The sequence below is a fragment of the Bombina bombina genome, chromosome 11, assembly GCF_027579735.1.
Source record: "Bombina bombina isolate aBomBom1 chromosome 11, aBomBom1.pri, whole genome shotgun sequence".
Classification (NCBI taxonomy): domain Eukaryota; kingdom Metazoa; phylum Chordata; class Amphibia; order Anura; family Bombinatoridae; genus Bombina; species Bombina bombina.
Genome location: NC_069509.1, coordinates 157,250,927 through 157,277,882, shown reverse-complemented (window position 1 = coordinate 157,277,882; position 26,956 = coordinate 157,250,927). Strand labels below are relative to the sequence as shown.

At 39.0% G+C, this 26,956-nt stretch overlaps 1 protein-coding gene across 1 annotated transcript in view; it reads right to left on the bottom strand.

Annotated features, from left to right (window-relative positions):
* LOC128642240 (nodal modulator 3) overlaps positions 1-26,956 on the bottom strand; it is a 122,944-nt gene that overhangs the window by 41,742 nt on the left and 54,246 nt on the right. The window contains exons 21-27 of the mRNA XM_053694938.1: positions 18,482-18,641; positions 16,383-16,509; positions 16,022-16,135; positions 12,297-12,424; positions 8,421-8,562; positions 5,074-5,157; positions 3,670-3,780 (exon numbers count right to left, since the gene is read on the bottom strand). Of these exons, the coding sequence (XP_053550913.1) occupies positions 3,670-3,780; positions 5,074-5,157; positions 8,421-8,562; positions 12,297-12,424; positions 16,022-16,135; positions 16,383-16,509; positions 18,482-18,641 (866 nt within the window). The remainder of the gene's footprint in view (positions 1-3,669; positions 3,781-5,073; positions 5,158-8,420; positions 8,563-12,296; positions 12,425-16,021; positions 16,136-16,382; positions 16,510-18,481; positions 18,642-26,956) is intronic.

Sequence of the window (26,956 nt, the reverse complement as noted above, 5' to 3'; positions counted from 1 at the left end):
CTCCTCCTGCTGACCAGGAGGTGAATATCCCATTAGTAATTAAGATGATCCGTGGACTTATTTATTTATAAAATTTATTATTTATAAAATATTTTACCAGGAAAGATACATTGAGATTTCTCTCGTTTTCAAGTATGTCCTGGGTACACAAAACATTTCATTGATACAATGGGTACAATAAAATACAAAACAATAATAATAAATGATATATGCACAAATCTTTTTAACATAGAGCAGGTAGGAAATATATAATCAACAATGACAGGTGCATTCTGTTTTGAGATATGTAGAGAGGGATCTCTTAAAGGATATTAGGCATGGGGAAGGTTTGAAAGTGTGCGGGAGGTCGTTCCATAATTGTGGTGCTCTGTAGGAAAAGGAGGATCGAGCTGCTTTCTTTTTGTATTGAGGCACGCTAAATAATGTGCTGGTACTGGATCGGAGGTTATAGGAGGTGGGAATAACCGGTGAGAGCATACTGCTCAGGTAGGGTGGGAGCTTCCCAGAAAAGCTTTTAAACACTAGGCAGGAAAGATGGAGGGTGCGTCTGGATTACAGCGACAGCCAGTTTAGTTCTTTTAGCATGTCACAATGGTGTGTCCTGTAGTTACATTGTAGCACAAAGCGGCAGAACGAGTTATACAATGTATTAAGTTTATTAAGGTGAGTTTGCGGTGCTGGTGCATATACTACATCCCCATAATCCACGATTGGCATCAGCATTTGCTGTACAATCTTTTCCTTTACAGTAGGGCTGAGGCAGGATTTGTTTCTGTACAGGGCACCTATTTTTGGATAAAGTTTAGATGCCAGTTTTTCTATATGGAGGCCAAAAGATAGATTGGGGTCTAACAACATACCCAAGTATTTAAAAGAGTGGACTGCGGTCAGTGTACAATTTTATTTTGTTTTGATGCATAGATGGGAATTTTGTAGGTTGTGTAGTTTAGGTCCTGTTCCAAAGATCATTGTGACAGTTTTGTCAGTGTTTAGGAAGAGTTTGTTTTTTGAGATCCACTTTTCTACCTCTGTGAACTGGTCTTGGAGTACTGCTTCAAGCTGAGGTAGATCGGAATTGTTTGCATAGATTACCGTGTCATCTGCATACATGTGTACAGTTGAGGATTTGCAGACATTAGGCAGATCATTTATAAACAATGTGAATAGCAGGGGGCCGAGAATGGAACCTTGGGGAACACCACACGTGACTGGGAGAGGGAGGGAGTCACTGTCAGAAATGGAGACATATTGTGATCGATCCGATACATATGATCGAAACCAGGTTAGCAGACGATCACCAATACCTGAGTTTTTTAGTTTGAGCAGTAGTATGTCGTGGTCTACTGTGTCAAAGGCCTTTGCAAAATCAAGGAAAATAGCTCCAGTTAGGTCTCCTTGTTCCATTCCAGTTTGGATATCGTTGCAAACTTTTAGGAGGGCAGTTGTAGTGGAGTGATTTGTACGAAAACCTGATTGATCAGGGGTCAGATAGTTAGATTGTTGATAATATTCACATAATTGCGTATGGACACATTTTTCTAAGATTTTTGACAATACTGGGAGCAATGATATTGGGCGATAGTTAGAAACCAAGGTTATCTCCCCACTTTTATGTATAGGCACTACTCTTGCAGTCTTCCAGAGTTTGGGTATGTATCCAGACACCAAGGATTCATTAATTAGGGTTGTGACAGGTTTAGCAATTGCTGGCGCACTAAGCTTCAACAGCATTGCTGGGATTTGATCAGGTCCAGACTGGTTTTTCATTTTTAGGTTATTAAGGTGTTTCTTAATGACATTGATGGGTACAGGTCTAAAATTGAACTTCTCTATATTGGGTCTTTGCTGATTTAGTGGGGCCTGATCCACATTTGTAGCTTCAGGATGCGTGCCATTTATTAGTTTGTCAATCAGGGTGGTGGAGCATCTGACAAAATATTTGTTAAAGGCATTTGCTACATCTAAGGGGAGTTGCAGGGTTTGGTTGTCCACGTTGACAGTGGAGGGTTGGGAGTGGATTGGTGGTGTTTGTAAATTATTTATGACTTTCCAAAACTTTCTAGGGTTTGATATGATATTATTCAGATTTTCACAGAAATATTGGGCCTTGGCCAATTTTGTTTGTTTAGTGCATATATTTCGCCATTGTCTATATACACAGTGATCGTTCATAGAGCCAGTATGCTTGAACTTTGACCACAATGAATCTCGAAACTGGTACATTTGAATGAGGTCAGCTGTGATCCAATTCAAGTGTGCTCCTTTTACTCTCACCTTACGCAGCGGGGCATGTAAATTCCAAACTTGTAGGAGTTCGGACTGAAATAATTCAACTGCAGAGTCAAGGTCTGGGATTAGGTTTAATCTGTGCCAGGGGAGGTTCTTGATGTCATTTAGAAATGATTGAAGATTAAATTTTTTGAAGGATCTGGTGATTTTAACCTTGGGAGAGGTTTTAGTTGCCTTTATTTTGCGCACACAGTACACTAAGCAGTGGTCACTGAAATTGTTAGGGAGAACACCTGCCTCCTGGATTCGGTCGGGAGAGGTGGAGAGAATCCAATCGAGCAGGGTGTGATTATGGCTTTTGAGGTTTATGCGAGTTGGGGAGGAGATTAATTGCGTTAGCTGCAAAGACTTAAACACAGAGCAACAACTATTATTTTTTTGATTCAGCCAATCAATATTAAAATCTCCAAAAACCAAAACTTCACTTTTTGGGTTTTGAGCTATGGTTTCAGTAAGGAGATGGGCTATGTCTGAAAGGGAATGAACAGGAGAGCTAGGTGGGCGGTAGATTCCAACAACAATGATTGATTTACTGCACTGGATCTCAATTGTGCCAGAAAGGAAATCAAAGTTGGCAAGAGAGCTAGATTTTTGTAAGGGGGTGTACTTTGTCGTGTCAAAAAAGAAATAAATTTATCAGGTAAGCATAAATTTTCTTTTTTTGTTGGGAAAAGCCCAGTTCTTTTTTATCTTTGTCCAGAAGAAAACAAATTTAGAGGTACACAAACGTTGATCTGCAATAGGAAAACTTTTTGTTTAATCTCTTATTGTTAGTACTGTGGTTGAAATAACTCAAAAATTATATTATGATATAGCTTTACAGTTAAAGGGATACTAACCCAATTTTATTCTTTCATAATTCAGACAGGGCATGCAATTTTAAACAACTTTCTAATTTACTCCTATTATCAATTTTTCTTTGTTCTCTTGCTATCTTTATTTTCATGCTTTTTAAATAAAGATAGCAAGAGAACGAAGAAAAATTGATAATGGGAGTAAAGTAGAAAGTTGCATAAAATGGAATGCTCTATCTGAATTATTAAAGAAACATTTTGGATTTAGTATCCCTTTAAATTTTTCATATTTTTTATAATTCTGACAGCCTCTTCTTTGCAACAGCACTTCAAGCAGTAACAGCAAAAATCATTATGTTAGATTCAGCTCATCAGAACTCTCTTTCAGCCCTTCCAGCAAGTTCTGACTACAGACATAAATAAAAATCGAGCGAACAAGGGAACATGGCTATGGCAGGTATGGTAGCTTCAGAAACAACATTCTGGGACCTAAGAATATGGAAAGTCGTATCCCTAAAATGTAGAGTACATTTAAATACCAACATACACATTAGCTGATGTAAATTTTGAAAAACATCAAACTCACCAACAGGGTAGATAGATATTCAGATGACGTAATCACATTTCCACTCAGGTCAAACTGATTAATTTGACGGAAGGCAATAATGTTCACACCATCTATATCGCTGCTTCCAACCTAAATATAAAAATAAAAAAATCTGCACGCTTGTATTCTTTTGCTTTAATATATGAAATAAACGTACAACAAATAATGAATCAAATATTGAAAAAAATGTGCAGATCTCTACTAAGTCCAAGTATAATAAATCTATTTAAATATGAAATTCATTTGCACTGTATTAAAGGGACAGCAAACACCTTGAGATAGTTCAAGAACGTTGAGATATAGGGGGCGATTTATCAAGCTGAGGCGGACAGGGGCGCACATACGCGCCCCTGTCCGCCGCAGCTCGCCTCTGGCGGGCTGAATTCAGCATTGCACACGAGTGCTATTTTGCACTCACCAGCAATCCCACCCCTTGCCTGTGCACAGCCAATCACGCACGGGCAGGAGCTGTCTAAAGTGGCGAAAGGTTAGGAAAGCAGCAGCCTGATGACCTCTGCTTGTTAAATACGGCGTGCAGGCTCTCTTGTGTGAACCTGCAGCCGTAGGGGCTCAAAGGCTGGTGAAAGCCTTTGATAAATCGACCCCATAGTTTCATTATTTATTTTGCCCCTTTTCCCAGGAAGTGTGTCTGAATATTGTGTACATGGCAGAATTCCCAAATCTAACACTGCCACATAGGTGTCCCTAATTGACAAAGCATGTTTTGCTAACAAAATGACCATGACTTACTTGTCTACTTTAGGAACTACGGATAACATAAGTGGTGGGTGGAGTTTGACTAACCAAAAACAACTGCAGCAAACAAGGTGTTGATCCATTTCATTTTAGTGCAGAACTTCTGGGAAAAAAGTCAAATATCTGTCACGCTGAAGTGTGTCCTATTAGTAACGTGGAAACCGCTGGTTACACAGACCATAACGGGCACAAAGAGAAGACTGGAAAGATTGTTGGCATATTAAAGGGACAGTCGACTTGAAAATGTTTATCGTAAAAAAGATAGATATTCCCATTATTACCCAATCCCCAGTTTTACATAACCAACACTGTTATATGAATATACTTTTTTAATCTGTGATTACCTTGTATCTAAGCCTCAGCAGACTTTTTGACAGATCTGCATTTTAGCCTAACACTGTATAGCTGTGAAAAACTGTCAAACGCACTGAGATAAGAGGTGGCCTTCAAGAAAGTATAAATTAGCATATGGGCCTTCCTAGGTTTAGCTTTCAACAAAGAAAACCAAGAGAACAAAGCCAATTTGATTATAAAAGTGAATTTGAAAGATGTTTAAAACCGTTACAGTTTTGATTTGCCTCAAAACATGGTTTAAAGTATCTTACATATAATGTTTTATACACTCACCTCAATCGCTCGATACGGAGGCAGAGCTCTTTCTATGTGGTCATTACCTTCGGCTTTTAACTGTACATGGTACACACAGCCAGGCTGAAAAAGCAGACACATACATTGTAAGAAAAGCATCAAATTCTTAACATGACAATTAAAGGGACATTAAACATTAAATAAAATTGTAGATAGAATGATATTTACAAAGCAAAGATTAGCCTGAGAATATGATGCACATTTTTATGTTTTGTTTGTTTTTTAATTATATTAAAAGGGACATGAAACAACTGTTTCTTTCATGATTCAGATATCACATACAATTTTAAACAACATTCTAGTTTACTTCTATTATCAAACTTATTTCATTATATCTTTTAGGGCTGCACGATTAATCGCATATGCAATTTAAAACCGTGATTAATTGCCGCGATTTTAAAACCGCGAGGAGTCCCGATTTTTTCCTACATAAAAAATTCCTTTAGAAGTGGCTATAAAGCATTCATTTATTTGTGATTTCTTGCAAACCAGCTCCATCTAGTGGTTGCTTTTAGCACACAATTGTAAAATGGCTCTTTTACTTTCACTTTCTGTTCTGAGAAGCAGCCAATCAATCTAGAAATCTAAAAGGAGCCCATGCAGGAATGAAGAGCAGAGAAACCCACTTACTTATATTTCCCCCTAGGGACGTCTGCAGTCTGAAACTTAGGGTATGTAAACATTATGGAACCTCCCATACAATCTCCTGCTCTCTTAGAAGCGGCTTAAATACATAGCAGATGCAGTTAACCCCACGGCTCCCAAAAAGGCTAAAACTGCAGTCCCCTCTGCTGCTGGGTTAACTTAACTGCATCTACAATGTATTTTATATCAGTAAGGCACAGCATTTCTGAAAGGAGCAGCCCCCCACCCCTACTGCTATATGCCTGTAATGGATTCCTGGACAGGAGCAGGGCTCGTGTTCAGTAAAATTAAAATGTTTAAAAAAGAAGAAGAAAAAAAATATATATATGTGTGTGTATGTGGCTTACACTGCTTCATTTGTTAATCATACACAGTTAGAATGACTGTCCAAGAAAACATGACAATGTTGTGTGTCATAAGACCTAATAACTGGCTAGTGGCTACTATTTAATCACATCACAGGCAGCAAATTTTATTTTAACTATTTTGTGGTTTGTATTTTTATGCTCCAAGAGTGTATTGGACATTGAGAAACATGTACATTAAGATTCTGTAGTATTAAATAAACTTTATAATACAAAATGAAGGTGTTATAGTCATAAGAAAATCGCAATTAAATATTTTTTTTTGCCCATATCGCCAAGCCCTAATATCTGTATTATTTGTTGAATGCACTAGTGGGAGCTAACAGGACACATCAGGTGAACCAATGAAAAGAGGCATATCTGGGCATTTACCAATCAGCAGCTAGTTCTCGGTAGTGCCTTGCTACTCTTAAGCCTACCTAGGTATTCTTTTTAACAAAGGATACCAAGAGAATGAAGCAAATTAGAGAATAGATGTAAATTGGAAAGCTGTTAATAACCGTGTGCTCTGTCTGAATCATGAAAGAAAATACGTTTGACATCAATGTCCATTTAATTTTTTAAATATTGAAAAGTGTTAGACTTCATAAAGCAATGCGCGCAGCCATGTTCTCAGCTAAAGCTCATTATGGACAAGTAAATTAGTCACTAGAGTGTGCAACGAATGTCTGTGTGGAATATAGAGGTGTCAAGTCTGGAGTCTGCACTTCTCAGAGGAATTGGAACATAAATTATAAAAAGTATATAGCAAAACTTTTTGTTTGTTTTTTACTACATTTGATTAAAGGGACAGGAAACTCCAACATTTTCTTTCATGATTTGGATAGAACATACAATTTTAAACAACTTTCCAATTTACTTCTATTATCAAATTTGCTTCATTATCTTGTTACCCTTTGCTGAAGGAACAGCATTGCACTACTGACAGGAAGCTCAACACATCTAGTTAGCCAATCACAAGAGAAAAATGTGTGCAGGCACCAATCAGCCGCTAGCTCCCACTAGTGTAGGATATGTGCGTATTCTTTTTCAGCAAGGGATACCAAGAGAACAAAGCACATTTAAAAATAGAAGTGAATTTAAAAGTGTCTTAAAATGACATTCTCATTCTGGTTCATGCAAGTTTCATTTTGACTTTCCAATCCCTTTAAATTATAATCTCAAATGGTTTAATGTCCCTTTAATTGTGAATTGGTAAAACACTAAGCAATAGTTTCACGTGTACGAATCGGTGTTTGATGCGGTTAACTGAAGACATAAGGAATTTATGAAACAGAACAAGGTGTTTTACAAGCACTTAGATAGCAGCTTATAACTTGTTTAAGCCCTTTGCATTATAAATATATTGAAGACCCTGCAATCTGAAAATAGGTCAACGTCGGTAGCACTGCTCTAATTTACAGCTTGTACATGATGTTAGCAGAAGACTCAAGGGAAGCTCTTAGCAACTCATTAACAGCTAAAATAGAGGCGTGAGGTCACACAGAGTTTATAAAGCCACAGACTAGAGTTTATAGTGAGAACCAGATGTCTAGTGTGGCCCCTTGCCACCAAGCATATCTTATAATCTAGAACACATTTAAACAGATTCTTCACAGAAAACAAAGCAAATAGCGGGTATTATAAATCTACATTACATTAGACATTAAAGTTCCATTCTAGTGAAAATAATACATATTCTGATGTGTTAGAGCATTTTATCACTAGCAATGATGCAGGTGTTTGTGCTAACCCCTGAAAAGGGGTTAAGCACATAGTTAAAGTAACGTATACAAAGCCAATTCGGTCCCCAGATACTCTGACCACATCAAATTACTCTCAAATTTATCAAAACACAAATGAGAAGCATAATGCAACATAAACCTAGGTAAGGGAGAAAAGCCTCTGATCTGACATGGCTAAATAGCCAATGGAAATGCTAAAAAATAAAAAAACAACTACATTTAAAGGGACAGTAAACGTTAATATTTACTACACTGCATCGTTAAGCACATATTAAATCACTACATAGTGTTAAGACTAGTTTTAAACACATATGTGCAATAAGTTCCTTACTGCCCTGTCCACCTAAGTGTTTTTTTCTCTTCCCAACTGATGGGCGGTAAAACCAATAAGTTCTACCGCTTGCTCCAATGGCAGAGAGCAGAGCAGGCTACTAGCAGCTTCTGTTTCAGAGGCTATCGCATGTTAACAATGCTTAGTCTTCTAGTAAAGACAAATCTGATCAATAAAGCAGCAGTACAGGGGATTGCCTTGCATGCATTTCTGTAAAACATCAATATCATCAGATAACAAATATTAGGTCTCAGTACGTACCCGCAGCCCACGAAGTCGGAATTTACCCTCCTCATCTGTGACAGTGTCTTCACCATAAATAGCACAATCTTTCTGTCCAATACCTTCCACTGACACACCTTGCTCAGGTTCACCATTGAGAGAGGAAACTGTCCCGTAACAACTGCAATAAGAGAAGAAATATAAAGCATAACACAGTCATCCAATACAAAAGTGTAATCTTACAGCCTAATAACATGATAAAAGTACTTAACCCCTTAATGACAGAGGACTTACCAGGTACGTCATAGGAAAAACTTCCCTTAATGACAGTTGACGTACCTGGTACGTCCTCTGTTGTCTGAAGTGCTGGAAGCGATCATGATCGCTTCCAGCTGCTTACAAGGGATTGTAGTGATGCCTCAATATTGAGGCATCACTACAATCCCCATTTCACATACCGATGCAGAAAGGGCCACTCTGTGGCCCCATCTGCATCAGCTATGTATGTGCACAAAGTAGTTGGTGGGTGGGAGCTTCTTTTTAAAATTATGCCCCTAGGTGTTGATTCCCCAACCGATCGATCTGTCCTTATTTTACCCGGTGCGGCGGTTGCGGCGGGGGGGGGCGAAGCGGGGGTGCGCGCGCGTGCGCGCCCACGCCAAATATACCGGCAACAAAATAAAAAGATTGATGTAGATGCAGGGGCATCTCTGTTATACCGGCAACAAAATAAAAAGATTGATGTAGATGCAGGGGCATCTCTGTTTTTTAGTAAGGGATCTGGGAGGGGGAGGGATGTAAGTTATTTAGGGGGGGCCAGCTACACTACAGAAAACAAATATTTTATATTAAAAAAGTAAAAAAAAAATATTTTGGGGAGCAAATTGGGTACTGGCAGACAGCTGCCAGTACCCAAGATGGCGGCAAATAGATAGAGGGGGAGGGTTAGAAAGATGAATGGGGGGATCAGGGAGGTTGTGGGGTAAGGAGGGATCCATCACTGCAGACTGTATGACAAAAAATAAAAAAAAATAAAAAAAAATATTTTTATTTCAGTACTGGCAGACTTTCTGCCAGTACTTAATATGGCGGTGACAATTGTGAGGTGGGGAGGGAAGAGAGCTGTTTGAGGGGGGTCAGGGGGGGATCAGGGGGTGGGATGTGTCAGGTGGGAGGCTGATCTCTACACTAAAGCTCAAAATTAACCCCACAAGCTACCTAATTAACCCCTTAACTGCTGGGCATATTACAAGTGTGGTGCGCAGCGGTATTTAACGGCCTTATTATTACCAAAAAGCAACACCAAAGCCATATATGTCTGCTATTTCTGAACAAAGGGGATCCCAGAGAAGCATTTACAACCATTTGTGCCATAATTGCACAAGCTGCTTGTAAATAATTTCAGTGAGAAACCTAAAATTTTGAAAAATGTAAGTTTTTTTTTTTATTTGATCGTATTTGGCGGTTAAATGGTGGCATGAAATATACCAAAATGGGCCTAGATCAATAATTTGGGTTGTCTACTACACTACACTAAAGCTAAAATTAAACCTAAAAGCTCCCTACAAGCTCCCTAATTAACCCCTTCACTGCTGGGCATAATACACGTGTGGTGTGCAGCAGCATTTAGCGGCCTTCTAATTACCAAAAAGCAACGCCAAATCCATATAGGTCTGCTATTTCTGAACAAAGGGGATCCCAGAGAAGCATTTACAATCATGTATGCTATAATTGCATAAGTTTTTTGTAAATAAATTCAGCGAGAAACCTAAAGTTTGTGAAAAAAAATTGTGAAAAAGTCAACAATTTTTTTTTATTTGATCGCATTTGGCGGTGAAATGGTGGCATGAAATATACCAAAATGGGCCTAGATAAATGCTTTGGGATGTCTTCTAAAAAAAAATATATACATGTCAAGGGATATTCAGAGATTCCTGAAAGATATCAGTGTTACAATGTAACTAGCGCTAATTTTGAAAAAAAGTGGTTTGGAAATAGCAAAGTGCTACTTGTATTTATAGCCCTATAACTTGCAAAAAAAGCAAAGAACATGTAAACATTGGGTATTTCTAAACTCAGGACAAAATTTAGAAACTATTTAGAATGGGTGTATTTTGGTGGTTGTAGATGTGTAACAGCTTTCGGGGGTAAAAGTTAGAAAAAGTGTTTTTTTTTTTCAATTTTTTCCTCATATTTTATATTTTTTTTTATAGTAAATTATAAGATATGATGAAATTAATGGTATCTTTAGAAAGTCCATTTAATGGCGAGAAAAACGGTATATAATATGTGTGGGTACAGTAAATGAGTAAGAGGAAAATTACAGCTAAACGCAAACACTGCAGAAATGTAAAAATAGCCATTGTCATTAAGGGTAAGAAAATTGAAAAATGGTCCGGTCATTAAGGGGTTAAAGGGACACTAAACGTAAATTTTTTCTTTAATGATTCAGATAGAGCATGCAATTTTAAGCAACTTTCTAATGTACTCCTATTATCAATTTGTCTTCGTTTTCTTGCTATCTTTATTTAAAAAGCAGGAATGTGATGCATAAGAGCCGACCCATTTTTGGTTGAGAACCTGGGTTATGCTTGCTTATTGGTGGGTAAATGTCAGCCTTCAATAAGCAAGCACTATCCATGGTGCTGAACCTAAAATGGGCTGGCTGCTAAGATTTACATTCATGATTTTCAAATAAAGATAGCAAGAGAACGAAGAAAAATTTATAATAGGAGTAAATTAGAAAGCTGTTTAAAATAGGGGTTAATCACGTAGGTAAAGTTGTGCACCAAGGCCCAGTGCAATGCTGCTCATGAGGGGTAGACAGAGGGTGAGCCAATCTGGTGTATACACAAGTATCCTACTCCTATCACTGAGTATGCCCTGCTCAGGAACACCTTGGGATTGAGCAGAGTCTGTAACGTTAACTAAATGATTGAGCCCCTCTGCAAGAGTTAAACACATAGTAGGAAACAAATACATTTTGTTAGAAGTAAAATGCTCTGTTTTTGTTAGATCATTTTTTCATGTGCCTTTGTTTGCCAACGGTCAATAGTTTTGGTCAGAAGACACATTCATATCAACAACGTAATTAAAAAGAAAGTGCTTAAATGGATATAAAACTGCAAAAGGAAAGTTCTCTAATGTGTTCGATATTTGCAAGCAACAGTTTAATTATAAAATGTTCTGTGTTTAGCCCCTTTGCAGGGATTAAATACATAGTCAAAGTTCGCTCCAGAGCAGCAATGCACTACTGGGACCTAGCTGAACAAATCTGCTGAGCCAATGACAAGAGTCATATGTGTGCAGTGCATAGCTCCTCATAACTAGGTATAATTAAAAACAAATATACCAAGACTAGTCCTAAAGCCCGTTGACACGGGCCGTGTTGTGTGATATATTTTTTTTTTTTCTCTCTCTCTCTCAGCTCTGCTGCCGGGTCCTCGCGCTGCGTTGTTTCACCCCCTGCGCGTGCGTTCAGCTCTGCTGCCGGGTCCTCGCGCTGCGTTGTTTCACCCCCTGCGCGTGCGTTCAGCTCTGCTGCCGGGTCCTCGCGCTGCGTTGTTTCACCCCCTGCGCGTGCGTTCAGCTCTGCTGCCGGGTCCTCGCGCTGCGTTGTTTCACCCCCTGCGCGTGCGATCATCTCTGCTGCCGGGTCCTCGCGGCAAGAGTTTGTCTGAACTGCGCATGACGGCTTCAGACAAACTCTTGTCTTTTATAATATAGGATAATTAGGGAATTAATCTGATAACAGAAGTAAATTTAAAAAATCCTTTAAAACTGCAAGCGGTGTCTGAGCCATGAAAATGTAAAATTGTGACTTTCATGCCCCTTAAAATAAGTGAAATGTAAATGTGGCAGCTTAGAGATATCCGAAACTTGTGATTTCCTTCTTGAGTTTCTGGTTAGATTTACCTGTAAGCTGTCCTGTAACCAGTGATCGAGATCTTCAGGTTCTGCCCCTCCTGCGCTTCAATCATCTGTGACGAGGGTTCGAAACGAAATTCCTTCATCATGGGCTTGAAATAATACTGTCCTGGGCTCTACACAAAAGAAAAAGATCGTGCTTCAGTTTCACCGCAGTACTAAGTAAATACATTGCTTGTTAACCCTTAGCTGAAAGGACCGCTTAAAGGGACACTGTACCCAAAAATTTTCTTCCGTGATTCAGATTGAGCATGAAATTTTAAGCAACTTTCTAATTCGCTCCTATTATCAAATTTTCTTCATTCTCTTGGTATCTTTATTTGAAATGCAAGAATGTAAGTTTAGATGCCGGCCCATTTTTGGTGAACAACCTGGGTTGTCCTTGCTGATTGGTGGATAAATCCATCCACCAATAAAAAAGTGCTGTCCAGAGTACTAAAACCAAAAAAAAAAAAGCTTAGATGCCTTCTTTTTCAAATAATGATAGCAAGAGAACGAAGAAAAATTGATAATAGGAGTAAATTAGAAAGTTGCTTAAAATTGCCTGCTCTTTCTGAATTACAAAAGAAAAAATTTGGGTACAGTGTCCCTTTAATGCAGTAGAATTAACATAATTAACAAGTGCATAATTAAAAGACAATGCAATAACACCTACTGTGAATTTAAAATAAGCAGATTTTTTTTTCTGACAAATTAATTTTTTCTCCCATTTTCCGGCCCCCTGTATCATGTGACAGACAAAAGCCAATCGCAGACCAGTATTCAGATACCCTGTGAACTTGCACATGCTCAGTAGGATCTTGTTCCCAAGAAAGTGTAAATATAAAAAGACTGTGTAAAATTTGATAATAGAATTAAATTAGAAAATGTCTTAAAACTGCTGCTCTATCTGAATAAAAAAAGTTTATTTTGGCATGAGTGTCCCTTTAAATCACTCAAAAGCTGTAAAGAAACTTGGGGATAGTAATGTCAACACTGCTATAGACACCTGCTATGACAGATGCAAGAACATTACAATAAGCCAGGGGTTGACAATTCTGTTTAGAATTTAGCAGCCAGTAAGAATATATGGGAGCCAGACAGATGTATTTGTATATAGATAAATGGAGAATAAGCCAAAACGTTAGGAGCCAGGGGGAAACTTCTAGGAGCCAGTGGCTCTCTGGGTCCTGGGTTTGTCAGGTCCTGCAATAAGGAGGCTCCAAGTGTCAGGGATAGTGACGTGATGAGTGACCGGCAGAAACTAGTTGCTTATTTTTCCAAAAGTTCTAAACCTTTTCAGCCATCTTATTAGTCTTATTATTAGCCAATGAAATATGCAGAATTTAAAGAGACATTAAAAGAAAATTTGAATTCTGCGTATTTTTTAATCTTTCATTATTACATTTTTTCCTGCAATTTAAACTACCCCAATATTGTGTAATTTTCCCACCGACTGGCTGGAGTGAATCTTGTATTATTTAGAAATCTGAAAATTGATTATTGATTAGCAATGGAACCCATTTAAATCTTGCTATAGCTTGCCAAATATCAAAGGCACAAACATTAATATATTAAAAATTACATATTTAAATATGTAAAATATTTAAAGGGACATACAACCCAATTTTTTTCTATCAGTCAGAGCGAGCACACAATTTTAAAAAAAAGTTTCCAATTTACCTCTATTATCAAATTAGCTTAATTCTCGCATTAGATAAGTATAGCCTAGATAAGTAGTGTGCACATCTGAAGAACTACATGACAGGAAATAGTGCTGCCATCTATTGCTCTTGCTACTGTATAACATTAGTACTGCATAACAGGAAATAGTGCTGCCATCTATTGCTCTTGCTACTGTATAACATTAGTACTGCATAACAGGAAATAGTGCTGCCATCTATTGCTCTTGCTACTGTATAACATTAGTACTGCATAACAGGAAATAGTGCTGCCATCTAGTGCTCTTGCTACTGCATAACATTAGTATTACATAACAGGAAATAGTGCTGCCATCTATTGCTCTTGCTACTGTATAACATTAGTACTGCATAACAGGAAATAGTGCTGCCATCTATTGCTCTTGCTACTGTATAACATTAGTACTGCATAACAGGAAATAGTGCTGCCATCTAGTGCTCTTGCTACTGTATAACAGTATTACATAAAAGGAAATAGTGCTGCCATCTAGTGCTCTTGCTACTGCATAACATTAGTATTACATAACAGGAAATAGTGCTGCCATCTATTGCTCTTGCTACTGTATAACATTAGTATTACATAACAGGAAATAGTGCTGCCATCTATGTCTCTTGCTACTGTATAACATTAGTATTACATAACAGGAAATAGTGCTGCCATCTATTGCTCTTGCTACTGTATAACATTAGTACTGCATAACAGGAAATAGTGCTGCCATCTATTGCTCTTGCTACTGTATAACATTAGTATTACATAACAGGAAATAGTGCTGCCATCTATTGCTCTTGCTACTGTAGAACATTAGTATTACATAACAGGAAATAGTGCTGCCATCTATTGCTCTTGCTACTGTATAACATTAGTACTGCATAACAGGAAATAGTGCTGCCATCTATTGCTCTTGCTGCTGTATAACATTAGTATTACATAACAGGAAATAGTGCTGCCATCTATTGCTCTTGCTACTGTATAACATTAGTACTGTATAACAGGAAATAGTGCTGCCATCTATTGCTCTTGCTACTGCATAACATTAGTACTGCATAACAGGAAATAGTTCTGCCATCTATTGCTCTTGCTACTGTATAACATTAGTATTACATAACAGGAAATAGTGCTGCCATCTATTGCTCTTGCTACTGTATAACATTAGTATTACATAAGAGGAAATAGTGCTGCCATCTATTGCTCTTGCTACTGTATAACATTAGTATTACATAACAGGAAATAGTGCTGCCATCTATTGCTCTTGCTACTGAATAACATTAGTACTGCATAACAGGAAATAGTGCTGCCATCTATTGCTCTTGCTACTGTATAACATTGTTGCAAATCTGCTGCCATATAAAGCTGCAGACACGTGCACACTTCTGAGCTTACATCCCTGCTTTTCAACAAAGGATAACAAGAAAACAGAGAAAATTTGATAGGACGTATATTGGAAAGTTGTTTAAAATCTTATGTTCTATCTGAATCATGAAAGAAAGAAAAATGGGTTTTAAATCCCTTTAATTGCTAAGGATGTGCAGTTTTTCAGAATATGGCCGCCAGCAGCAGCATTGGGTTATTTATGGCACCAGATTTATTAGTGTAAAAGTGCAATATACAAATATATCCCTAATAATTACAGATAGGATAATGCACTTTGCAATATAAAGCATTGGCAGTGCACACCACAGACTACCTGAGCCTAACTCTGCTACATTTCTATCCCTGGGCTACAGCAGAGGTGATAAGATACTTCAAAATAATGCACATTTTGCTAACAAAATTACAGTGCTAAGCCTGGTCAGTATTAAGAAGGGATTTGCTCCTCCAAATATGTGGTAGTGGACTTTTGCCATTGAAGAACAACTGCAGCAAACACCAAATTAAGAGAGTTTCCCCTCTTGATCAGCATGCTAAATGACTGTAAAACTACAGAAATATGACTTTCAATAGAAGGTGATTTATGCCACTTAAATGACCTTTTTATAATTATGAAATATTCCAAAAAAAAGTTGTGAAGGTCAAAAAAAGTTGTTGCAAATTACCAGATTGGAAAATGTCAACATTCCATTGTCCTGAGTAAGAAGGTTTGATCGAAACGAGCCGCCACTGAGAGAAAGCAGGACCCCAGCCAGAGGCTGGTTATCTTCAGATCGAATCTGTTAGAGGGAATATAAAGTAAAAAAGAAATCTCTTAAGGTCTATTAATTGTTCTGGATCTCAATGATATACAATAGTGTTCCCAGCAACCATTAATAATAATAGAATGTACATCACACAAGCATATTCTGCATCAGCTGATTACAAAACTTGACTTACATTATGCACACAGTTTGATTGCACCAATACATTTCTCAAAGAGACCAATTTGCTAATGTCTGGGAAGATATCTCGATTTTCCCATACCTCAAAAGTAACGCCAGCGAGAGCAAATGCATTGAAATCCCCAACTGTTCCATCCACAGCAGTAAGTACGAAGCCTTCTTTATGTGCTGAAATTGTGTATTCCAAGTCACTATGTAATGGGCCCACACTGCAGAGGAAAGAGGAAGAATATGGATAAATCTGCAGAGACTAAGTAGTAATTAGTGCACGGAACAGCCTAAAGCCAATGAGAAAGAGGTCATGTAACAGCTTAGACAAAAAGCAGCATATTAGGTAGCTGCAAGGAAAAAAAAAAAAAGAGAGATAATATGCAACTACTACTAAGTCTGATTTCAAATAAAACAAGACCCTCATTTACAACCGCCCAGTTTGTTCCTGTGCAAGAAAACATATCTACAGTACAAAGCATACTAGGATATACATTTAATATAATTTACTCCTACCACAGAAAAGTAGATTTATGTAGTATCCCACAGACTAAAAAAACAAAATATCTCAAATCTACTCTGTAGTTCTATATGAAGAACCATAGTATGTTAAAGTGATTGTAAGCGTTAATAAAATGACTTCCCAGTATATAAAATTAATCTTTAAAAAACATGGGAACTTTAATTCATTAACATTTAAAATATTTACCACTGAGTGCTGGTAAACATTGCGCAGTTCCTCCGCCGGCATCTCATACTGTATTTAGCAGATAGATCACAAATCCGGTTTCCTCCAATCCTTGCGTGCCCGATCTGGCGTCCAACTCATGGGGCATGCAACGATTGGAGGAAGCCAGATTCTATATACTGGGCAGTAATTTATTTTTTAATTTTATTCATCAAGAGACATTCTAGTTAAAAAATAATATAGTATTTTATTTTTCAACAAATCTCTTTCTTTACTATATGTTTAAAGCATGCAAATGGGTAAATACAAAGTTAAAGGGACAAGAAGGCCAAATTTTTCATGATTCAGATAGAACAGGTGATTTTAAACAACTTTCCAATGTACTTCTTTTAGTAAATGCGTTTTGTTCTCTTGGTATACATTGTTGAAAATGATACCTAGGTAGGCTCAGGAGATGCTGATTGGTGGCTCCACATATATGCCTCATTATTGGCTGTGTGTTCCCAGTAGTGCATATCTGTATCATGAAAGAAAAAATTGGGTTTCATGTCCCTTTAAAGTCCCATACAGACAATTAATCCAGGCTGAGGAGGACATGGACTAGTGAGAACATCAGGAATGCTCCCTGCTTCATTTAAGTCACACACACACGTAGTGGTCGTGTCATTCCTCAGTACATGGCTGCTGATTAGTGCATAAGTATATATGTTGTTCCTGATCATCAGCCACATTCTTCCCAGCAGTGCATTGCGTGTGCACTATAACTTTGTGATATAAACGCATAGTTCAAGAGTTGTACATTGAAGGTGACGGATTCGGAGAACAGAAAATAAACAGATACTGTATTCTTATGAATCAGATAATCAGAACAGGACAATGTATTAAATGATGAGCAAAGAACTCTTAAAGGGATATGAAATCCAAAAAAATTCTTTTGTGATTCAGACAGAGCATACAATTTAAAAAAATCTCCTATTTACTTCTACTGTCAAATTTATTTCATTCCCATTGTATGATTTGTCAATGAAATAACTAGATAGGTATCTAGATGTCAGGAAATAGTGTTGTCATCTAGTGCTCTTGCAAACAAATAACATTCTTGAAAAACTGCAGCCATATAGTGTTCCAGGCACGTGCACGCTCCTGAGATTACCTATCTGCTTTTCTACAAGAGATACCAAGAGAATGAAACAAATTGATAATAGAAGTAAATTAAAAAGATTTTTTAAAATTGCATGCTCTGTCAGAATCATGAAAGAAAAAATTTGGTTTCATGTCCCTTCAAGCCAAGCACACAAATGAAAGTTGAACACAAAGTAGAGTATCGCTAAAGAGCACACAAATGAAAGTTGAACACAAAGTAGAGTATCGCTAAAGAGCACACAAATGAAAGTTAACTGTTGTGCATGCAAACCAACTGTAACCAAAATTATTTATGTTTCAAATTATTATATAAAAACAGTTTACATCATCCAGAAAAATAAAAATTGGAAAATTGCACCAACCTGTAAGAACCTTTATCATCTGTGAACACGGTAATGAGTGGCGAGGCTGCTCCCTTTTCACTGATTATTATTTCCACACCTTCCAGCTCTGGATGAATCTGACCTTCAAGAAACAAGCCAGCTTTTCCCTGGATCTCTATCATTTTCCCGGGGCAGCTTTCTAGAAAGTACAAAACCGTGCATATGACAATCATTTGATTAAAATATAAATCAGCCGTGTCAGCAAACACAGGTTAGTTTTTATTAAAATAACATGCAACTCGAAAGTTTTAGGGCAGCAGTTTTACAACGTACGTAACAATTTTACACAGTTTTGAGCCGCGGTGTTTGTACAATGTATAACTTTGTTAAAGGGACAGGGAACCCCAAAAATGTCATTCATGATCCAAATAGAACATACAATTTTAAACAACTTTCAAGTTTACTTTTATTACCAAATATGCTACATTATCTTTTTATTCTTTGCTGAATGAACAGCACTGCACTACTGGCATCTAGCTGAACACATCTAGTTAGCCAATCACAAGAGACAAATGTGTGCAGGCACCAATTACCAGCTAGTTTGCACTAGTATAGGAAATGTGTGTATAAGTGATTTTAAAAGGGTCTTAAAATTACATGCTCTTTTGGATTCTTGAAAGTTTAATTTTGACTATCCTATCCCTTTCAAAGCTTTTTCAAAAAACCTGCTGCCATACAGTTCACAACCCTGAACCTACCTAGGTCTTCAACAAAAAAATACCAAGAAAACAAAGTAAATTTGATAACCGAGCGTACACTATAAAAATCAAATTCACATCTATCTGAAAAATGAAAGAAACAATTTGTTTTATATGCCGCTGTATGCAGCGTGTAAGTTGCTAAACATTTAAGTTTTAAAAGCATTTCTTCAAACTACTATATCCCAGTGAGGTTTGGCAGAAACATTATATCTCTCACTGTGATTGTTTACATGATGTCACTTTTCAAGTGAATAAAGAACTGTACCTCTGAGTATGATAGTGCGCCACATTCATTTGTATATAGAGCGCACTAAATAAATCTACATATCTTGAAATTAAAATGTAGACATAGCTCCTTGTAAGTATCAAACCTACAAGGAATGATGCACTTCAGTTAAAAGGGACATACTTAGGTAGGTTCAGGATCAGCAACGCAGTACAAGGACGTAGTTGCTGATTGGTTACACATATATGCCTGGTCATTGGCTCACAAGAAGTGTTCAACTAGCTCCCAGTAGTGCATTGCTGCTCTTGAACTGATTTTAACTATGCGTTTAACCCATTTGCACGGGAGTTAAACACAATTATAGAAAAGCAACATGTAATAATAAAAATGTTCTCACATTATTGCTTTTCCTACTAGCACTTTGGTGTCGCTTTAAAGTGTTGCTCACTGTTTTTATACTGCTGACCGTATTGTCAAAAAAACACATTTTGTACAGAAAATGAAGATAACTGTCCTAACAAAAAACAAAACAAAAAAACTACCAATTCAATTTTCCTCTTTTTAAAACATTTGTCAACTCGGCACTAGATCACATTAGTTGTAAAACATAGCAACAAAAACCTTTAAGTCTAAATATATTTCTTTCCAATGGCATGAAGAGTCCACGAATCCATTCTAATTACTAGTGGAAATGCAACTCCTGGCCACCAGGAGGAGGCAAAAAACACCCAGCAAAGCTTTTATGTATCACTCCTACTTCCCATAATCCCCCAGTCATTCTTTGCCTTGTACATCAGGTGGATGTGCGAAGATGGTGTCTGAAGATATTAATCCTTTAATGGGTATTTTCCCTGCAAGCAATGATTGGGGATATGCTGTGTCCATGTAATCCTCTTTAGTAAGAGTCATGGTGGCTTTTAGCAGTTGGAAGACGGTGAGGTAGTCCTTGCTTCACTTCCAACATCTATGCTACCCCTATATAGAAAACCTGGTTTGGTTACTTTGCTTTTCTTTTTCTACAGGTCCTTGTCAGAGGTCGGCTGAGTCCGTCATACCGTGTTGCTGTACCTGCCCTGCAGCGGATTCACAAGGTGAGTGTTTTTGCCTTCTAGGTTAGAAGGATGCAGCACTCAATAAGTTAACCCCTAAAAGAAAGAAAAAGTGGATTTTACAGGGACTTGAAATCTCTTTAAATTTAGGGATAAAATTTCTGGGCAGCAGAGGCAGGACACTGTACTGTCATTTTGTGAGAGGAGAGGATATAAGGAAATCCTTTATTTATATGGCTTATATTTATACCGGTGAAAGGGGCTATGTATCTATCTAATTATGTGGTGCACAGTAGGCGATTTACAATCTTTCTAGAGATCGGATGTCTTTTCAGAGGGATTACTATCCCTTTCTTTGTACAGGGGATATTTTGCACACGCTTTTGGCCATTACGATCTTTATAGAGATCGGGTGAATTTTCAGAGGGATTACTATCCCTTTGCTTGTACAGCGCTTTTGACTTTCTATGGTGTTGCACTTAGAAATGTGATCACGTGACCGCTCAGCTTATTTCCGCTAAGCGGTTATTTGCGGTGTAGTCAGTTGTCTGTTTCAGAGCTAGCCGAATACAGACCGCAGCAGTTGGAGAGTCTGTCTGTTTTCCTTGCTGCACAGCGGATCTTTGCAGCATCAAGGAGCTGCACTTTCACAGAATCAGAATCTTAAGTGAGGAGTTCAATTTCTGGTCACTGGTGGGGTGAGTTTCTCCAGCGGAGCTGGGGAATAGAGGTGCTTTATTTATTTACTTATTTTTTTCTTATTATTCCTACGCAGAATTTTTCCTAGAACCCTGCATATAATTGGTGTTTTGAAAGTTCTTTTTTTGTGTGCACCAATACGGCGAGGAGTGTGGACAATGGATGCTGATAAAAATTTGTCCCTGTCCTTTGACAAATGTCTTTATTGTGTTGAGGCTCAGGTAATACCTCATGTGCAATTTTGTTCCTCATGCCTAAATAAAATGTTACTAAAATAAAGATACCCTTTCTGAACCATCTTTCTCTCAGGATAATGCTGTTCAGGTTATGCCTCAGCTTTCTCCTCAAACGTCCCAGTCTCTGACAGTTTCACATGCAGTGCCCTGCGGTTACTCTCAATCAGTTTCTGGGGGTGTATATTTACAAGGTGATTTGCGGCACAACTGACTTCTGCAGCCTTGAGTGCCTTACCTATTGCTTGTAAGAGAAAGAGAAAATCTAAGAACATTTCTAAATCTAGTAGTTCTGATTCTGCCAAGGCTGCGTTAGTCTATCTCAGTTATCTGAGGAGGATCACTCCTCGGTTACTTCAGATAGCGAGATATCTGATTCTGAATCTGCTGTTGCTAGCACAGCGGACTCAGAAGAGGTACATTTTAGATTTAAGCTTGAACACCTTCGTTTACTTTTGAAAAAGGTTCTAGCTACTTTGGAGGACTCCGAAACAACAGTCACAGAGACTCATAAAAAGGCTAATAAACAGAGTTTTTGATGTCATACCCAAATCTGTGTAAGTATTTCCTGTTCCAGATCACATGTCTGACATATCTCAGGAATGGGAGAAGCCGGATGTTCCTCCCCCCCCCCTCCTGTTTTTAAAAAGATATTTCCTGTTGCTGACCCTGTGCAAGATCTATGTCGCACTGTTCCTAAAGTAGAGGGTGCTATATCCACTTTAGCCAAGAGAACCACTATTCCTCTAGAGCAGTGTTTTTCAACCAGTGTGCCGTGACACACTAGTGTGCCGTGAGAGATCCTCAGGTGTGCCATGGCAGACTGACAACAGTGTGACATATTTTTTAAACTTTGCTTGTTTTTTACTCCCAGTGCAGGGGTAGTTTGTAGGTGGCATGGCATAACAGCACAATACATACAGTATGTGTGTGTTTGTGTGTATGTGTATATATATATATATGCTGTATTAGGCTACAATGTGTGATTTTTTTTAAATTTTGGGATGGTGGTGTGCCACAGGATTTTTTAATGTAAAAAAGTGTGCCACGGCAAAAAAAAAGGTTAAAAATCACTGCGCTAGAGGATATTTCCTCCTTTAAGGACCCTATGGATAGGAAACTGGAAAGTTACTTAAGAAAGATGTTTCTACACCAGGGTCTACAATGGCAACCTGTGGCTAGTATTGCGACAGTTGCTGGTGCAGCCTCATATTGGTGCGACTCATCTGATCCGATTTCGAGGAGACTACAATTGAGGAGATCAAGGATAGGATCAAGGCTTTAAAGCTGGCTAATACCTTTATCTGTGATGCCAGCACGCAAGTAGTTTGTTTGGGGGCTAAGATTTCTAGCTTTGCCGTTCTTTCTCTCAGAGTCCTGTGGCTAAAGTTTTGGCCTGCTGACGTGACATTCAAGTCTAAACTTCTCTCTCTGCCCTTTAAGGTCAAGACTTTATTTGGTCCTAGTCGGGCTAATATAATTTCCACAGTTACTGATGAAAAGGAAGCCTTTCTGCCACAGGACAAGAAGGCTAGACCCAAGGGTCGCCAAAATTCTAATTTTCTTTCCTTTCGCAACTTCAAAGGACAGATATCTTCTTCTTCCAAACCTGAGCAAGCCAAGACCTCATGGAGGTTTAACCAGTCTTGGAATAAAGGTAAGCAATCCAAGAAGCCTTCCTCTGAGAATAAATCAGCATGAAGGGTCCCCCCTGATCCATTCATGGATCAAGTGGGGGGCAGGCTTTCCTTCTTTCAGCAGGCTTGGATTTGCGATGTCCCAGATCCTTGGGCAGTGGAAGTAGTCTCCCAGAGATACAGGATAGGATTAAAATCTTGTCCTCCCAGAGGCAGATTTCTCCTGTCAAGATTATCTGCAAACCAAATAAAGAGAGGCTTTCTTAAACTGTGTTCAGGATCTCGCCTCTCTAAGAGTGATTGTCCCAATTCCGTTGGCGGAACAGGGTGAGGGATTCTATTCCAACCTTTTCATGGTTCCCAAGAAAGAGGGAACTTTTCGACCCATTTTGGACTTCCAAGTGTCTCAATAAATTTTTCAAGGTTCCATCCTTCAAAATTGAGACTATCCGTTCTATTCTTCCTTAAGTTCAGGAGGGTCAGTTCATGACTACCATCGACCTGCGGTTTGCCTTTTTGGAAAAACACTTCTAATTTGTAGCCCTACCTTTTGGCCTAGCAACTGCTCCTCAAATCTTTACAAAGGTTCTAGGGGCTCTTCTGGCAGTGGCCAGATCTCAAGGAATTGTGGTGGCTCCGTACCTGGACGATATCTTGGTTCAGGCGCCATCTTTTCATTTAGCAAGATCCCATACAGATTCTCTGTTGTCAATTTTCCGTTCTCACAGGTGGAAGGTGAATCTGGAAAAAGAGTTCCTTGGTGCTAAATAGCAGCATGTTTTTTAGGGACGATCATAGACTCGATCTGCATGAAGATTTTCTTGACGGAGGTCAGAAAATCCAAACTTCTTGCTACCAGTTTTTCTCTTCAGTCCTCTGTCCGTCCATCAGTGGCTCTGTGTATGGAAGTAATTGGTCCAATGGTGGCTTCCATGGACATTATTCCTTTTGCTCGTTTCCATCTGAGACCTCTTCAGTTATGCATGACAATGGAACGGAGACCACTCGGACCTCTCTCAGAGGATAGTCTTAGACATCCTGACGAGGGATTCCCTGCTTGGTGGCTCTCTCAAGACTATCTGTCTCAGGGCACATGCTTCCTGAGACCATCTTGGGAGATTGTGACTATGGACTGGGGGGGAGTTTGGGTTCCTTAAGAGCTCAGGGAATTTGGACTCAGGAAGAGTCTGCCCTCCCAATAAATATTATAGAATTAAGAGCAATCTTCAATGCACTGAGAGCTTGGCCTCAACTGAGTTCGGTCTGGTTTATCAGATTCCAATTGGACAACATTACCTCAGTGGCGTATATATCAACCACCAGGGAGGAACACAAAGTTCTTTAGCTATGAAGGAGATGACTCGCATTCTTCAGTGGGTGGAGTCTCACAATTGTCACATTTCTGCCATCCACATCCCAGGGGTGGACAATTGGGAAGCAGATTATCTGAGCAGGCAGACTTTTCATCCAGGGGAGTGTGCCCTGCAACCGTAAGTGTTCTCAATATAACTTTCAGGTGGGAAGTTCCGGAGTTGGATCTGATGGCGTCTCTTCTAAATGCCAAACTTCCAAAGTATGGATAAAGATCAAGGGATCCTCAAGCAGCTCTGGTCGACGCTCTGGCAGTTCCATGGGACTTCGGTCTCATTTACCCATTTCCTCCATTTGCCCTCATTCCTCGAGTGATAGCCCGTATCAAACAGGAGCAGGCTTTGGTGATTCTAATTGCTCCAGCTTGGCCGTGCAAAATTTGGTTTGCGGATCTAGTGAAGATGTCGTCCTTTCCCCTGTGGAAATTACCTCTGAGGAAGGACCTTCTACTTCTGGGTCCTTTTCTACATAAAACCTAGATTCTCTGAAGCTGACTGCTTGGAGATTGAACGCCTAAGTCTTGTCTAGACAAGGTTTTTCAGAGAACGTTATTAATAGCATGATTCAGGCTCGTAAGCCTTAAATACCTTTTCTGGTGCGAATCTAGGGGTTTCTCTTGGAACCAGGTGAGGGTTCCTCGCATTCTGTCCTTTCTTCAGGAGGGCCTGGAGAAGGGCTTGTCAGTCAGTTCTCTGAAGGGTCAGATCTCTGCCCTGTCGATTCATTTGCATAAACGTCTGGCAGATTTGCCAGATGTTCAATCTTTTGTTCAGGCCTTGGTCAGAATTAGATCAGGCCTTTGTTTAAATCTGTTGCGCCTCCTTGTAGCCTTAATCTTGTGCTTAGGGATCTGCAGCAGGCTCCGTTTGAGCCTATGCCCTCTGTTGATATCAAGTTACTGCCCTTTTTGTTGTGTTTTCTGGTAAACGTAAGGGTCAGAAGGCCACTTCTACTACTCTTTCTTGGTGGTTGAGAAGTGCAATTCAGTTGGCTTATGAGACAGCTGGACAACAGCCTCCTGAGAGGATTACGGCTCATTCCACTAGGGCTGTCTCTTCTTCCTGGGCTTTGAAAATGAGGCTTCTGGGGAACAAATCTGCAAAGCAGCCACTTAGCCCTCACTGCATACTTTTTCCAAATTCTACAAATTCAATGTTTTTGCCTCAGCTAAAGCTTCTTTTGGGAGGAAAGTTCTTCAAGCAGTAGTGCCTTCTGTTTAGGTCTGGCTGTTTTGTTCTTCATCCCTTCCATTCTGTGTCCTCTAGCTTGGGTAATGGTTCCCACTAGTAATTAGAATGGATTTGTAGACTCTCCATGCCATTGGAAAGAAAACAAAATTTATACTTACCTGATAAATTTATTTCTTGACACGGTGAGTACACCGATCATCATCAAATTACTGTTGGGAATATCACTCCTGGCCAGCAGGAGGAGGCAAAGAGCACCACAGCAAATCTGTTAAGTATCGCTTCCCTTCCCACAAACCCCAGTCATTCGACCAAGGGAAAGGATAAAAAGGAAATAACACAAGGTTGCAGAGGTGCCTGAGGTTTATATACCAAAAAAACAGGGCGGGCTGTGGACTCCGCGTGTCAAGAAATAAATTTATCAGGTAAGCATAAATTTAGCTTTCTTTCTAATGACACGGTGAGTCCACGGATCATCATCAATTACTGTTGGGAATCAATACCCAAGCTAGAGGACACAGATAAGGGAGGGACAAGACAGGAAACCTAAACAGAAGGCACCACTGCTTGAAGAACCCTTCTCCCAAAGGAAGCCTCAGCCAAAGCAAAAGTATAAAATTTTGAAAAAGTATGCAAAGAGAACCAAGTTGCAGCCCTGCAATTTTGTTCCACAGAAGCTTCATTCCTGAAAACCCAGGAAGAAGAAACAGCCCTCATGGAATGAGTCGTGATTCCCTCAGGAGGCTACTGTCTACCAGTTTCATAGGCCAAACGAAATATACTCTTCAACCAGAGCGAAAAAGAAGTAGCCGTAGCTATCTGACCCTTAAGTTTCGCAGAGAAACAGACAAAGCAGAAGACTGGTAAAAGTCCTAGTCTCCTGCAAATAGAATATCAGCGCACGCACCACATCTAGGTGGTGCAGAAAACGCTCCTTATGAGAAGAAGGATTAGGACACAAAGAAGGAACAACGATGTCCTGATTAATATTCCTGTTCGAAACAACTTTAGGAAGCAAACCTAACTTAGTACGCAAAACCACCTTATCAGAAGGAAAGATAAGGTAAGGGGAATCACACTGCAATGCCGAGAGTTCAGAGACTCTCTGAGCAGAAGAAATGGCAACTGGCAAACCCTTCTCCAGACCCTCTTGGAGAAAAGACAAAATCCTAGGAATCCTGACTCTACTCCAAGAGTAGCCTCTGGATTCACACCAATACAGATATCTACACCATATCTTATGGTAAATCCGTCTTGTTACAGGCTAACAAGTCTGGATCAAGGTCTCAATGACCGGGTCTGATAACCCACGCTTAGGTAAAAGTAAGCGTTCAATCTCCAAGCAGTCAGC